This window comes from Phytophthora sojae (assembly GCF_000149755.1).
Source record: "Phytophthora sojae unplaced genomic scaffold PHYSOscaffold_3, whole genome shotgun sequence".
Classification (NCBI taxonomy): Eukaryota; Oomycota; class Peronosporomycetes; order Peronosporales; family Peronosporaceae; genus Phytophthora; species Phytophthora sojae.
This window is the reverse complement of record NW_009258117.1, coordinates 9,009,094-9,020,840: the sequence shown is the minus strand read 5'-3', so window position 1 is coordinate 9,020,840 and position 11,747 is coordinate 9,009,094. Positions and strand designations below refer to the sequence as shown.

The 11,747-nt window shown below is 51.9% G+C and overlaps 5 protein-coding genes across 5 annotated transcripts; all 5 read left to right on the top strand.

Moving 5' to 3' along the window:
• Nucleotides 1-760: 760 nt before the first annotated feature.
• On the top strand, nucleotides 761-2,553 carry PHYSODRAFT_360220 (hypothetical protein; the record flags this gene model as incomplete). Its single annotated transcript, XM_009526638.1, has 8 exons — nucleotides 761-811; nucleotides 902-1,070; nucleotides 1,101-1,134; nucleotides 1,305-1,456; nucleotides 1,548-1,570; nucleotides 1,654-1,848; nucleotides 1,873-1,979; nucleotides 2,091-2,553. The coding sequence occupies 8 exons, from the start codon at nucleotides 761-763 to the stop codon at nucleotides 2,380-2,382; spliced, it is 1,023 nt and encodes a 340-aa protein (XP_009524933.1). The 3' UTR covers nucleotides 2,383-2,553.
• A 1,278-nt stretch (nucleotides 2,554-3,831) lies between these two features.
• PHYSODRAFT_488971 (hypothetical protein) lies at nucleotides 3,832-4,389 on the top strand (the record flags this gene model as incomplete). The annotated part of the gene is made up of 1 exon (XM_009526637.1): nucleotides 3,832-4,389. A coding segment is annotated over one exon (558 nt), but the record flags the coding sequence as incomplete, so codon positions are not given.
• Nucleotides 4,390-5,610: 1,221 nt separating this feature from the next.
• PHYSODRAFT_285704 (hypothetical protein) lies at nucleotides 5,611-6,096 on the top strand. Its single transcript, XM_009526636.1, has one exon. The coding sequence runs from the start codon at nucleotides 5,636-5,638 to the stop codon at nucleotides 5,813-5,815; it is 180 nt and encodes a 59-aa protein (XP_009524931.1). The 5' UTR covers nucleotides 5,611-5,635; the 3' UTR covers nucleotides 5,816-6,096.
• A 60-nt stretch (nucleotides 6,097-6,156) lies between these two features.
• PHYSODRAFT_314006 (hypothetical protein) lies at nucleotides 6,157-6,938 on the top strand (the record flags this gene model as incomplete). The annotated part of the gene is made up of 2 exons (XM_009526635.1): nucleotides 6,157-6,798; nucleotides 6,843-6,938. The coding sequence occupies 2 exons, from the start codon at nucleotides 6,157-6,159 to the stop codon at nucleotides 6,936-6,938; spliced, it is 738 nt and encodes a 245-aa protein (XP_009524930.1).
• A 2,557-nt stretch (nucleotides 6,939-9,495) lies between these two features.
• PHYSODRAFT_490272 (hypothetical protein) lies at nucleotides 9,496-10,398 on the top strand (the record flags this gene model as incomplete). Its single annotated transcript, XM_009527196.1, has 1 exon — nucleotides 9,496-10,398. A coding segment is annotated over one exon (903 nt), but the record flags the coding sequence as incomplete, so codon positions are not given.
• Nucleotides 10,399-11,747: the final 1,349 nt, after the last annotated feature.

Below are 11,747 nucleotides of genomic sequence, written 5' to 3'. Positions count from 1 at the left end.
CTAGTTCTTTTGTTGTCTCTGCGAGGGGGAGATTCTTAACTATGATTACCCTCAGCCGTCCATCCTGCAAATTAGTTATAGAAATAGAAATAGGAATAGGAATAGAAACGCAGTGCCAAAGGATGAAAATCTTCACCCTGCCGATAAGGGAGGCGTGAGTAGATGGAGACTCGCAGTTTTTTTTTGGAGGAAGAAAATATTGCAACTCCCGTGGTGTCTCCGCCCAGCTCACCAAGCACTCTACGCATAATGCAGTACGCCGCTAGCGGCACACCAGTGCAATATCAAAAGCCGAAAGCAAGGTATGGCAAGTGAGATTAGACGTCTCGGCTAAGTCCGACTCTGTAGGGTACACTTAGGCTATACGTTACGTTTTAGTCATAGGGTACATACGGGGCACAAGTTACGGAAAGGTACTGTGTACGATACATTTTATTGTGCCTTTCTGTCTTTATGCGCTCAGATTTAGCCCTCTTCATCGGACTTGAAGCTCCGCTGGGAGTACTCTAATCTATCTAAATCGTTCGAGGGTAGGGAAAGAAACTCGGTGCTGGCAAGACAAACAGACATAACCAGCCCCGCTCCCAGCGCCGTACAGGTGGACACTACGAGGCTATCCTACTACCGCTACCCACACGTGCTCGTTCAGACGAGGTAAGCCAGGATATAACTCATTTTATATGTGCGGTGTGAGCGGGTACATGGTGACTATTTAATGAGAAGCGACTTGTTTTGACTTTACACGCTCTGAGGCGGCTAGATGACTGGAGGAGCTGTCATACCTCTCTGTTCTCAAGGTAATCGAGGCCAGGTTAGTGATCGGCACTGACAAGCCGCCGAAAGCGTGGGTATCGCTGGATTTGGGGCTGCGAAAAGCATGAAGGAGGGCCACGGCATGTAGGCTCATACAACAGGCAGCAGAAGGTTGCCGCCCGAGCCCATGAAGGTGATGGAGCAAATGGACGCGCTCAACGCCGGCGTCGAGCTCACGGTCAAGACCTCGCTCGGCCACATGCCCGCCTACGTAGCCATGGAAGCAAGTCGCAAGATGGTCTCAGTCGCTGCTAAAGGTGCGTTGCTGCTGGCTGCTGGCTGCTTAGACTGTTGGTCCGTGTGTACTAACTGTTCTATGCTGTGTGTTGCTATATAGAACGCAAGTGATGGTAGCCTTATCGACGTAGTGGCGAGGGGCCACTAGTATACTTTTGGCGTGATGGTAAGCCGATTATACATGTATTGATGCAGCTTCGCATTGAGCTGTTGTTATGCTGAACAATGACTATTATTTGTATGTTGACGTGCAGACTGTTTCTCCAGGTCAAACTGCTTTGGATAAGACGAAGAGAGCGCAAACACTTGTCAAGAGGACGAACATTAAGAGGCGGTTGCACCGACCGTCGTTTGCGCTGCCCGATACAAAGGCAGAGCGGCGTGGCCGCTGAACCTATATGCGCTGGTACGATCAATACATATCTGAATAATTGATTAATGTGTGGCATGGGTTGCTCACGTCTTATCTGCCTATATGCTTTTGTTTGGTGGTACAGAATGCGCTCTGCCGCGTTGGCGGGTACGTGACCTCGCGGTAGAGGAAGCCGTCATATTCCTTGAGTGCTCTAATGTACTGCTGTCTTTGCTGTTTATCTGGCCAAGCTCAGTTCCGATTTCCTCCCCGCCTGCGTAATGCAGGCGCGAGACTTACCGCTTCCTGGCCAACTCCAGGTGCGCCTAACTGTGAAACCTGGTGACCCCTTTACTGCATGTAGGGATAAAATAGCTCCGGTCGACTTCATCTTCCAGGTCGAGACTGGTTATGGAGGCCTGCGCGGAGCTGTGGAGGGAATGTTCGTCCGTCAACTGCCAAACTTGTAGCGCCCTGAGTTTGAGCTGTATCTGAAGCCAAGCAACAACGTCCCTCAACGCGATTTCTCGGTGATCCAAGAAGGAGAGCGCGAGTTCAAGGTGCAGCTCGAGCCAGTGTAGTACACTGCGCGACTCCGCAAGAACGGTCAAGCCGATTTTCGCCTAATGGTTTTTGTGTACGTACCGCGGCCACCACGCGAGCGACGGCAGCACGCGTAGAAGAACAGACGCCGAGGATCAGCATTCGTGCGCGAGCAATCGCTTGAAGCTGGACCAGCGACCCAGCGCTACATGAGTGCACGACAAGCCAGCCTACCGGACGACGCCACGATTCAGACGCCAGAAGACGCCACGTGTCGACAACTGCAGTCGATTGATCAGCAAGAAGAGGCTATGCAAGCTGATCAAGAAGCTGCAGACAAGACCAACAACGCTGAGTACCATGCCATCAGGGTTTATGCTCGAGGGAGCGGCGGTCCCGCTTCGGCTGAAAGTGTCCGACTTAAAGCTGGCGCTTAGCCGCCATCGTACTCGCTGCGTCCACCGTTTAGGCCACCATCAGCCACCGCCATTCCCGATCCTGAAGTTGACATGGAAGACGTCGACCACCGTCAGCAAGACGACTGAACTTACCAGGGATGAAGTGTTTTCATTAATTTGTGATGTTAATCGAAAGCTTGTTTGAACCATAGCCATAGTGGTTGTATAGATTCTCTCCAACTAGTTCCTGCTTGCGTGTGCACCAATAGATCGTGACCTTGAGAACGGCGGGGGATCTTGGCGGAACGCAGCTTCACCGTGGCGCTGTATCCATCGCTTCAAAGCCGAGAACGCGACCTCAATAGGATTGAGGCCCGGAGAGTACGGAGGTAAAAAGAAAAGCAATGCACCTGTCGAGCTCACCATTTATTTCGGCTCCTTATACATGTGAATTTCCGCATTATTCACGACCACTATCGATCGCGTTAGTGACCATGGATTCAGAAATGGCAGGATCTTGGCCTTGAAGGTGTCATGGAAACGCTGTCGCGTGAATGTGCCCTCCACATTTCCCCACGCGAAAACTCCCGTTACATCAGGCGCAGCAAGTACAGACACGCGACTGTCGCGGGCGAATGGAAGCTTTACGCTGGCGTGTTTCTCGCCGACCACCCGTACTTGCGAAGTACAGAACTGAATCATAACATCGATTAGCACCATAATTAAGCCAATACAGTGGCAATTGAACTCGTACCGTGCGTCCTTTGAGGTTTCATCGACAAATACCAACTGGTTGGGCCCGCTGTAGTATGGCAGTAGACACTTGACGTATTCACCCCTTCTCTTGGGATGCTTTCGATCGCCCGTTTGGTCAACACCTTGTGTGTAAGGCGCAGTTCGAATCTCAACGCGCGGAAAATAGATCAGTCGGAGAGGTTGTGTAGCTTGCGAAAATTTGCTCGTAGCTGATCTGGCCGGTTACCGCAAACGGCACTACCAGCGACGTCGACGCGTCACGCACTCCCCAAGCCAGTGAGTGCTGCATCAACATCTAAGTTCATCAAGGTAGTAGTGCCCTCAAGCTCAATACACATTCAGTTGCGTTTTATTTACCTTCGGGGCACGCCGATGTCCTCCCCGGACTCCGGCGCTCTCCAAGAACGTGGACTCAGATCAAAGAATTCTTTAGTTGTGTGGGTCTCTCGACGAAACCAACTAGTTACCATGGGCCGCCGCGCGTCGTTCTCGGAGTTAACGGAGAATTTCGAGCGTCTAAATGTGGCCACGGAGACAGAGGACGCGGAGGCAGCGCGACGTCCGAGTCTCTCCCACACGATCGTGAACCCGTTTGCGACTGAAGGCGAGCCGGCGAGCTCGCCCAAAGCAGGCAGCGACGTCTCCATGGAGGATGTCTCGGTGAAGGTCCTGAACGCGCCGTCGCTGCCCTCAGTATCCGTGTACCGAGGAAGCACTTCCGAGGACCGGTGAGTCTTCATGAAACAGTACGAGCGTTATACGACAGCTCTAACGGCGTTCCAGAATCCTGTCAATCAACCGTTCTGCATGCCCGTCTCTGCCTGCATCGAAGGCGACACGCACCAGCGGATCGCCCTGTTCGAGTTCGGATGCTCTCCCCACGAGATAACGGAAGAACAATGGGTCAACTATTTCCTACAAGCCAAAGTCTCGACGTTTCGCAACTATGTCGCCATCGACGCAGAGATGAAGACGCTCAGGATGGACGTCAGCCTTCGCGAAGCTCCATCACGCATGAACCGACTGACGCGCGATCTGTACGTGAAGTTAGAAGCCCACATCCTGTTGCAGGAGATGTTCACGGAGGCACCACGCATGATCGTTGGATATCTCCTCGAGGCCCTCGAGCCCGAAGGATTTCGAGAAATCTTTCGCCACCAGCTTACGCTGGAAACGCACAAGGCGAAGAAAAAGCAGATAGTCCCTTTCTGCAAGTGGGTCAGCGGGATGCTTGAGCAGTACATGCAATGGAATGATATGCCCGGCTGCAGAAGCTTACGCCCACCGTAAAGACGGACGACAGGTCGAAGAAAAGTGCGAAGCCTCCTAAACCGGCTGTTGCCGGAAATACTGGAGCCGCTTCGTCGGGAGCTGTGGCTGCCCCACGGCTCGAGACAAAGCGCCCCGCCTTGCCTTGCCTCAAGTGTAACTCGCCGGAGCACAGGGTACGACACTGTCCTCGCGTCCAGTCTGGTGAAGCCGCGGCCTTAATTGCCGAAGCCCGTGCTCGACGTCAAGCCACGAACCTCCGCACGAAGCTCGTGCAGTCCTCCGCCAGGAACGCGCCAACACCTGCCAGCGCCAGTGGTATTGAAAGAGGGACCGTTCCAGCAAATATTGACGGTCTCGATGTGAATGCAACACTCCTGGACAGCGGATCGGACGAGTCGCTGGTTGCTCGTACGTGGTTAAGGCGTTAGAAGAACGTGGTGTGGAGATAGAAGTATGCAAACCCGCCATGCCAGCTCGACTCATTCCTGTTGGTAAGCAGGCGGAGATGGCTCCTCGCTGTGTGCGCTTCAAACGCATCAGCTTCGTTACATCGGCTGGCCCCCTGATCCTACGCAATCATTGCTGCTGGGTTGATGAGACCGACGACGATCTCAGTTTAAACATCGGGCGGCCGACTATGGAGCAACTAGGATACTCTGTGGATGGCCTGCTTGTGGCTGCTCTAGCAAAACAGAGTGAGTACATCAGTGACACCAAGCTCCCGGACACCCCAGAGTCTCCATTGTTGCGAATGCAGCGTCTCCAACACGTCGCGGGCTATGAACTGATCGCTGAACCACCGGCTACGCCGTTGGACGAATATGTCACCACGCCAATGTTCGAGCCTGAAGATCAGGCATTCGAGCGAGTCCAACAGTATTTCGTCGATGGCCTTCGTGATGCCGTCGCCAAGGGCCTCAGCGAGCGAGGTTTGAAGCGGATGAAAACATCGCTGGACAAGTACAGCAATAATTTCCGGGTACAGTTTGGCCTGGATCCCCCGGTGAAGGTGAAGCCGCTCAAGGTCCGACTGAAGGAAGGAGCTAAACCTGTCAAATGTAAGGCCCCCCAGTATCCGCCCCTGCATCAGATCTTCCTTGCGACGCACGTCCAAGAGCTGCTCAAGGCAATGCTGGTCCGCGAAAACCACCGGAGACGCTGGTCCTCGCCCTCACGAGTGGTGCCCAAGAAGTTGTTGGAGGACCTCCGTATGGTGATCGACTCGCGCCGAGTCAACCGTGAAACGGAGCCAGTGCCTTTCCCGATGCCACAGCTTGAAGTGTCGATCACGCACGTTATCGGCGCTACCGAGTTCTTTTCGTGCGACTGGTTCAAGGGGTACTGGCAGTTGCCCCTTGATCCCGAGTCACAGGAGTATTTTACGTTCATGACGCACAGCGGCATGTACACCCCCACGCGCGTACCCATTATCTTCTGGTCCTGAAGGACGGAATGTCCGGTTACGTGGAATTGGTTGTATGCCTGGAAGCTACTGCAGATGTGACTCGGGACGCGCTTTTGGATTGGTTCAAGCTCTTTGGAGTGGTCCACCACTGGGTATCTGACCAGGGATTCCACTTCAAGAACTCCATTATCGCCCATCTTACGAAATTGTTCGGAGCTCAACATCACTTTGTCACCGCCTATTGTCCGTGGGCGAACGGCTCAGTAGAGGTGGTGAATCGGCTCGTTCTTCGCGCTATCAAGACTATCCTGAGTGAGTGCAAACTTCCCATCTCGTCCTGGCCCTCAATCCTGCCACTAGTCCAGCACAGTCTTAACACTATGCCGTCGGATCGCATCGGCGGTATTTCACCGCTCACAGCTTTCACGGGTCTACCGGGTACTTCTCAGCTCCGTGCCGTTGTTGGCCCTACCTCCGTCCCCTCTATCGATGAGGCTACGTTGCAGCGCCACCGACAGCAGACCCTGGTGGCGACTCGTAACGCTTTGGATACCATCCACCGAGCGGCTACCGCGACAAGCGACAAGCGCAATACTCAGCATCGCCAGCGCCGGGCACAACAGCAACACGTCTCGCTTCCACGCTTCGAGATTGGCGACTTCGTTCTCGCGGCTGGTGTTCTTTCTCGCCGTAATAAGCTTGCCCTCAACTGGAGCGGTCCCAAGCGCGTGGTGGCCTCGCTGAACGATTTTACCTTCGAAGTTCAAGACCTGACGGCCCTGTTTTACATCACCGTGCATCACGCCTCTCGCTTGCAGTTTTACCGTGATTCTCAACGCGGCGTCACGCAGGATTTGCTTGACCACGTCCATTATGCTACTGGAGGCCACTTAGTGGACAAATTGCTGGAAGTTCGTCATGGACCCGACGATTACGAGATCAAGGTCCAGTGGATCGGTCTCGACCCGCTCGAAGCATCATGGGAACCCGCTACCGTTATCCTGGAGGACGTCCCGAAGCTGGTACGCGCGTTTGTCGCTGTGCATTCACGCCAAAAGTTTTCAAGGACATGTGGGCTGCAATCGGCGATGGTCCCCTGCCTACCCCCAAGACCACCGGTAAATCCCATGTTACGAACCGCACAACTAGCTGGGGGAAGTGATCTGGCCGGTTGCCGTTCGGCCAGAGAGCAAACAGCACTACCAGCGACGTCGACGCGTCACGCACTCCCCAAGCCAGTGCTGCATCAACACCCAAGTTCAACAAGGTAGTAGTGCCCTTAAGCTCAATACACATTCAGTTGCGTTTTATCTACCTTCGGGGCACGCTGAGGTCCTCCCCGGACTCCGGCGCTCTCCAAGAACGTGGACTCAAGCCTGAGTTCTTCGAAGTAAAAGCGTGGGTTTGCTTTAACGTACTCTTTGACAAACGTAAACACGTGGCGGGCCACCGCTAGGTCTTGTTCTTGCGGAGTTGATGGCTGGACACATTGCCAGTGCATCTAAAGAGTTTATACCAGCGCTCCAAGCTACGTATTGACATCTCCAGAACTGTGCTTACCGTGCTCATGTCCACGCTATAAACATAGCCTAGAACAATAGCTCACCGCCGTATATCGAGTGAGAATGTCATAACGCTGCTAAGTACCCTCCGATTAGACTAGTCCTCTCTCCGCGATTTCTTGAATGTCGTTGAAATGCGCGCCATTCGGACAAACTCGCGTGCGGCACTGGCTCTCTCGGCACTACGCAAGTCCGTTTAAGCCAGTGAATATGATGCGATCTGATTGGTTGTATTTTGACTAAACAGTTGCTCATCGAGCTGTAAAATGAAGGTGTACACCTATCCCTCCGCTGAACGGCACTTCACCGAGTCCGATTCGCCAAAAGAGCTGCAAAGCACAATATAATCATAAGTACAGATACCCCCTTGTAAATTTTCAAAACACGGTAGGTTTTCGATTTTACGCCAAAGATTACGCCTTTTGATTTGAACGGACCCCAAACCGAATTAGTTTTAAATTGCGGACCCCAAACCGGATTTCCCCTAGAATCTAAACTGCTTCATGCGTCCTGGTCCAGGTCGAGAGAAACAGGGTACGGGTAGGACCAGTCAAGAATATGTATAAGGCCGATAAGGCCGTCAGAAATATACATATTCTTGTATTATTTTACAATTGTGCTCTCTGCCCCTGAGCCTCAAGCCGAGGGCTCATCGGAAACGTTAATGTACGCAGCGGAAGATGACGATCAAATTTGAGGGCCCGCTTCCGTGGGCCGTGCTGCTGTGGTCCCGCAGCGCAGTACCCCAACCCAGTAATTGCACCCCAAAACCCAGATGAGGTATTTTGGACAACTGGTTGAACCGAGTCCTAACAACCCTACTGCTGCGGTTTAACCCTTGGCCGAGTCTTACGACTTACTACTTCTTTCTTCAGTTGCTGCTGTTGTTGTTGCTGCCGGTACCTGCCAGCAACTCACGTGCATCTTCCCTTCGGTTAATGCATTCCACTAAGCCTTGCCGCAGCTGCTGCAGCAAGCCGGGGAACTTGGAGTTCAGGTTCTCTGGTGATGGATCCATGCGCACAGGAGATGAAACAGCGCCACGAAAGCTGCCAGGTTAAATGAACACTTTGGGGAAGGGAAAGCTAGACCAGTAGCCCAGATTACACTGTTTTGGCCTGTATAAAGAATCCCACCGCCTCCTCCAATTTGAGGTGACCCTCGTGCGCAACCATGTACAAACCCCAGAACGTCAGACGGCATCAGCAGGGTCGATGTTGGTGGTTCGAGTGCGCTTTTCAGTAGCTCCGCATGGGTAAGCTTCGTAACCTGCCACTTTGCGTACGTAGCCTGCGTCAATGGCGTATCCAGGGTGACTTGGGTATATGTTCGCCTAAGCTTTGCTTTTAGCTGGGAGAGAAGTAGATGCTTGTCAAAATTTGAGGTCGTCTCTGAGTGCAGCATAGAAGCTCGATACCGCCAGATAAAGCTGAGTACAGTGGCTACCCCTGCTCTCCAGTAGATGTTCACGGTCTCATATATGAAGCCAGAGGCTGCCTGGTCAAGTCCCCCTCCGATCTGAGAACGTCTTTCGACGTTTATGCGAAGTCGTTCCGGAGGCAGTCGGAGTTTCAGCGAGAAGATCTCAGTCACCGTGCCAAACTCAATTCCACCATGTGCAGATCTCCATCCTTCAAGAAAACTGCCCCAGGCCAATTCCGCCACTGGGCACGACCAGAAAATGTGACTGCGTGTACTTGCGGCTCCAGTGCAGATTTCATGGGGGCAGACCATAGAGTTGGAGGCTTTATGCCCAACCGTCAACGAACGACAACGCGTTGTAAGGGTAGATTTGTGCAACTTTCCCCGTTGAAGGAGGGACTCAGCATGACCTGGCCATTCAAATTACGGAAATCCCTCTACCAACAGTAGGATAAACATAAAATAAAGTATTGTGCATCCCACAATACTTACCCAATAGGTATTTAATAAGGACAAAATACATTTTATCTTGATTTCAACAATTATCCAAGCAAGCTTGCCGTCTGATAAATTGGAGTTCTGGCAGCAACCAGCAACGGCTCCGTTTCCATCCATGAATAGATCTTAGTCGTGTTGGGGCGTCCAAGAAAACCTAAAAAAAAAAGAGTTAGGCTCGACGTCATGCGTTCTTGTTGCTCAATATCTCAGCACTCCACCACGCTTATAGCTTCGATTATGGCTCGAGTAGCAGCTAGACCAGGCCAAACAACACACGAAAATGACGCGCAACCTCAGACTTCATTAATTTTACGAGTCAAGCGCAAGATCGAGACGGCCTGGAATCGCTGCCAGATTGGCCACCGAAGCTCCTACTCAGTCGAGCGGCTCCTCGCCTTTCGGGACTACTGCGAGCGTACTTCAATCGCTCATGCCGTTGCAATTTGTGTTTTCACACCGATACCTGCGTTAGTAGTCGCTCTTTTGATCGATTGCATCCCGTTAAGACGTCCATCAGATGGGTGGCAGGCGAACTATGGTCTTTGGATCCGACAATTGCTCGCGATGTTTTGCGAGTCCGTGGGAGTTGTGTACCAAATGAGAGAAGTAATGGACGCAGGTGCTATCTCAAACGCTGGAGCAGTCAAAGTCGGACTGGGGACAGCGATTAGCAGCGTTTTGGTCACTATAGTCGTGGCAGCATTGTGGAAATTCCCCATTCCTTTTGGCTATGTGCTGCTGCTCAACGTCTACATACTGTTGTTTGCAACTTGTATGGTTCTTGTGGTCGGCCCCCGAGTGCTAATGCGATCTTCAGCGCTACAGCAGCAGATTAAGTCACAGTTGTTCATTATTGCGAACCAAGGAATTGTGGCGGTATTTTACCCCATTTTTAGCGCGATCTTCACGAGACTATCAGGCATCCAGCAGACGGCATTTGTGCTCGTGATGCCCATGATCAAGTTCTTCACAAAGCAGAATATCGCAAACGCAGCTGAGAACTGCCACGAATACGTTGGCCCCATTGTGGTCTTCTCGGTCGACCTCTTTAATATTTACTACGTTGCGATCTGCATGCAAACCTCCAAGTCGGTCGGCACCACCTTGATTATCATGGCAGCCGATAGTTTCCATCTCTTTCTGGCACTTCACTGCATGTTGCGGCACACCAAAGACTCTTCAGCAGGCGAAGGTCAGTTTTTCTCGTGCATTCTTGAGCGAATTGACAGTGTTCTTCACAGTGCCAACTCTCGCCAATCTTCCATTCGGAAAGTCCGTCTCTTCGCCCCATTTCCACTTCCAATTTCAAGAGAAAGCAAAACTATCATGACAAAATTTAAAAAGACGGACAGATTTGCCAACGATAAAGCTACGAACCGACGGTGCTCAAGCACACTGACGACGGCAAACTTGGAGTCAAAGGAGGGACCAGCAATGCCGAGGCAATCGACGTCGCTTGCTGCCTCCGTGAAACAAACGCAAATTTTGCCGTTTGTCTCTGATGCCCTACAGGCGGTGGCATCCTCGGTCAGCAGCTCAAAAAATGCCGGATCTCAGAGTGCCTCGTGTCCAAGCAAAGAGAAAGAAATTCACGACATTTTGCAAACTTTATTCCACTCCGAGTACGTTCTCCTGGCGGAGTACATCGAATTTATGGTCCCATTGCTGTACGCTCCGTACCTGGTGGCTATATTTCATCTGCCGGTAGCAGCTTACTACCCGAATTCGGCATCAATGGATGAAGCGAAACTCCAAACATTCTTCTGTACGCAGGCATCGAATGTGCAGCGTTTATTGCACTTCTTGTTATCTTGTGGCGCAAGTTCGGGTTTTCACCGCTTTTCCAGTTAGCGTTCGTGTTGGATACTCAGGCTTCCGTTTTACAAGGCCATCTCTTCGTGTGGACGATTACCATTCTCCATTTGACGCTTGCGCATTACGGTAAGGACCCCAACATCTATTGTGCAATTCCCCTGTACGGCATGCTAACTCTGCTTTGTAGGCGTTGTTGACTTCAACATTCGGATCTCGTAAATTGTTGATCGCGCTTAGACTCGAGAGGTTGTTCGGGGCACCGCGCCTTTCAAGCCATGAACGATTTGTTCTCCTCCCGGCCACACGACAACGTTTCCTGGTATTTCTTAAGCCCCTCGTCAATTTGTTTTTAGCCAAACGGAGTATTGCCAATGCTGCTGAAAGTTATTACGCCTTCAATGGCCCGATCGTGGTGTTTCCGTGGATCTTTTCAATGTTTACTACGTTGCGCTCTGGGTGCAAACTGCGATATCAAAGGGCACTTCTGTCGTCATCATGACAGCAGATCGTTTCCACGTTGTAGCAGCACTTTACGGTACTTTCCACCATAGGAACCAAGCTCATGAAGGGTACCTGACAGTGCTCAATCGCAGCAATACATTCGTAGCTTTTTATTCTTTTCTTGAAGACGTGTATTGTCACTTAGTTACTACAGTAGTAGCTTACTACTCCTG

What these genes read in the sequence shown, in the direction of transcription:
- PHYSODRAFT_285704 (XM_009526636.1), top strand. Translation starts at nt 5,636, where the DNA reads ATGCCACAGCTTGAAGTGTCGATCACGCACGTTATCGGCGCTACCGAG.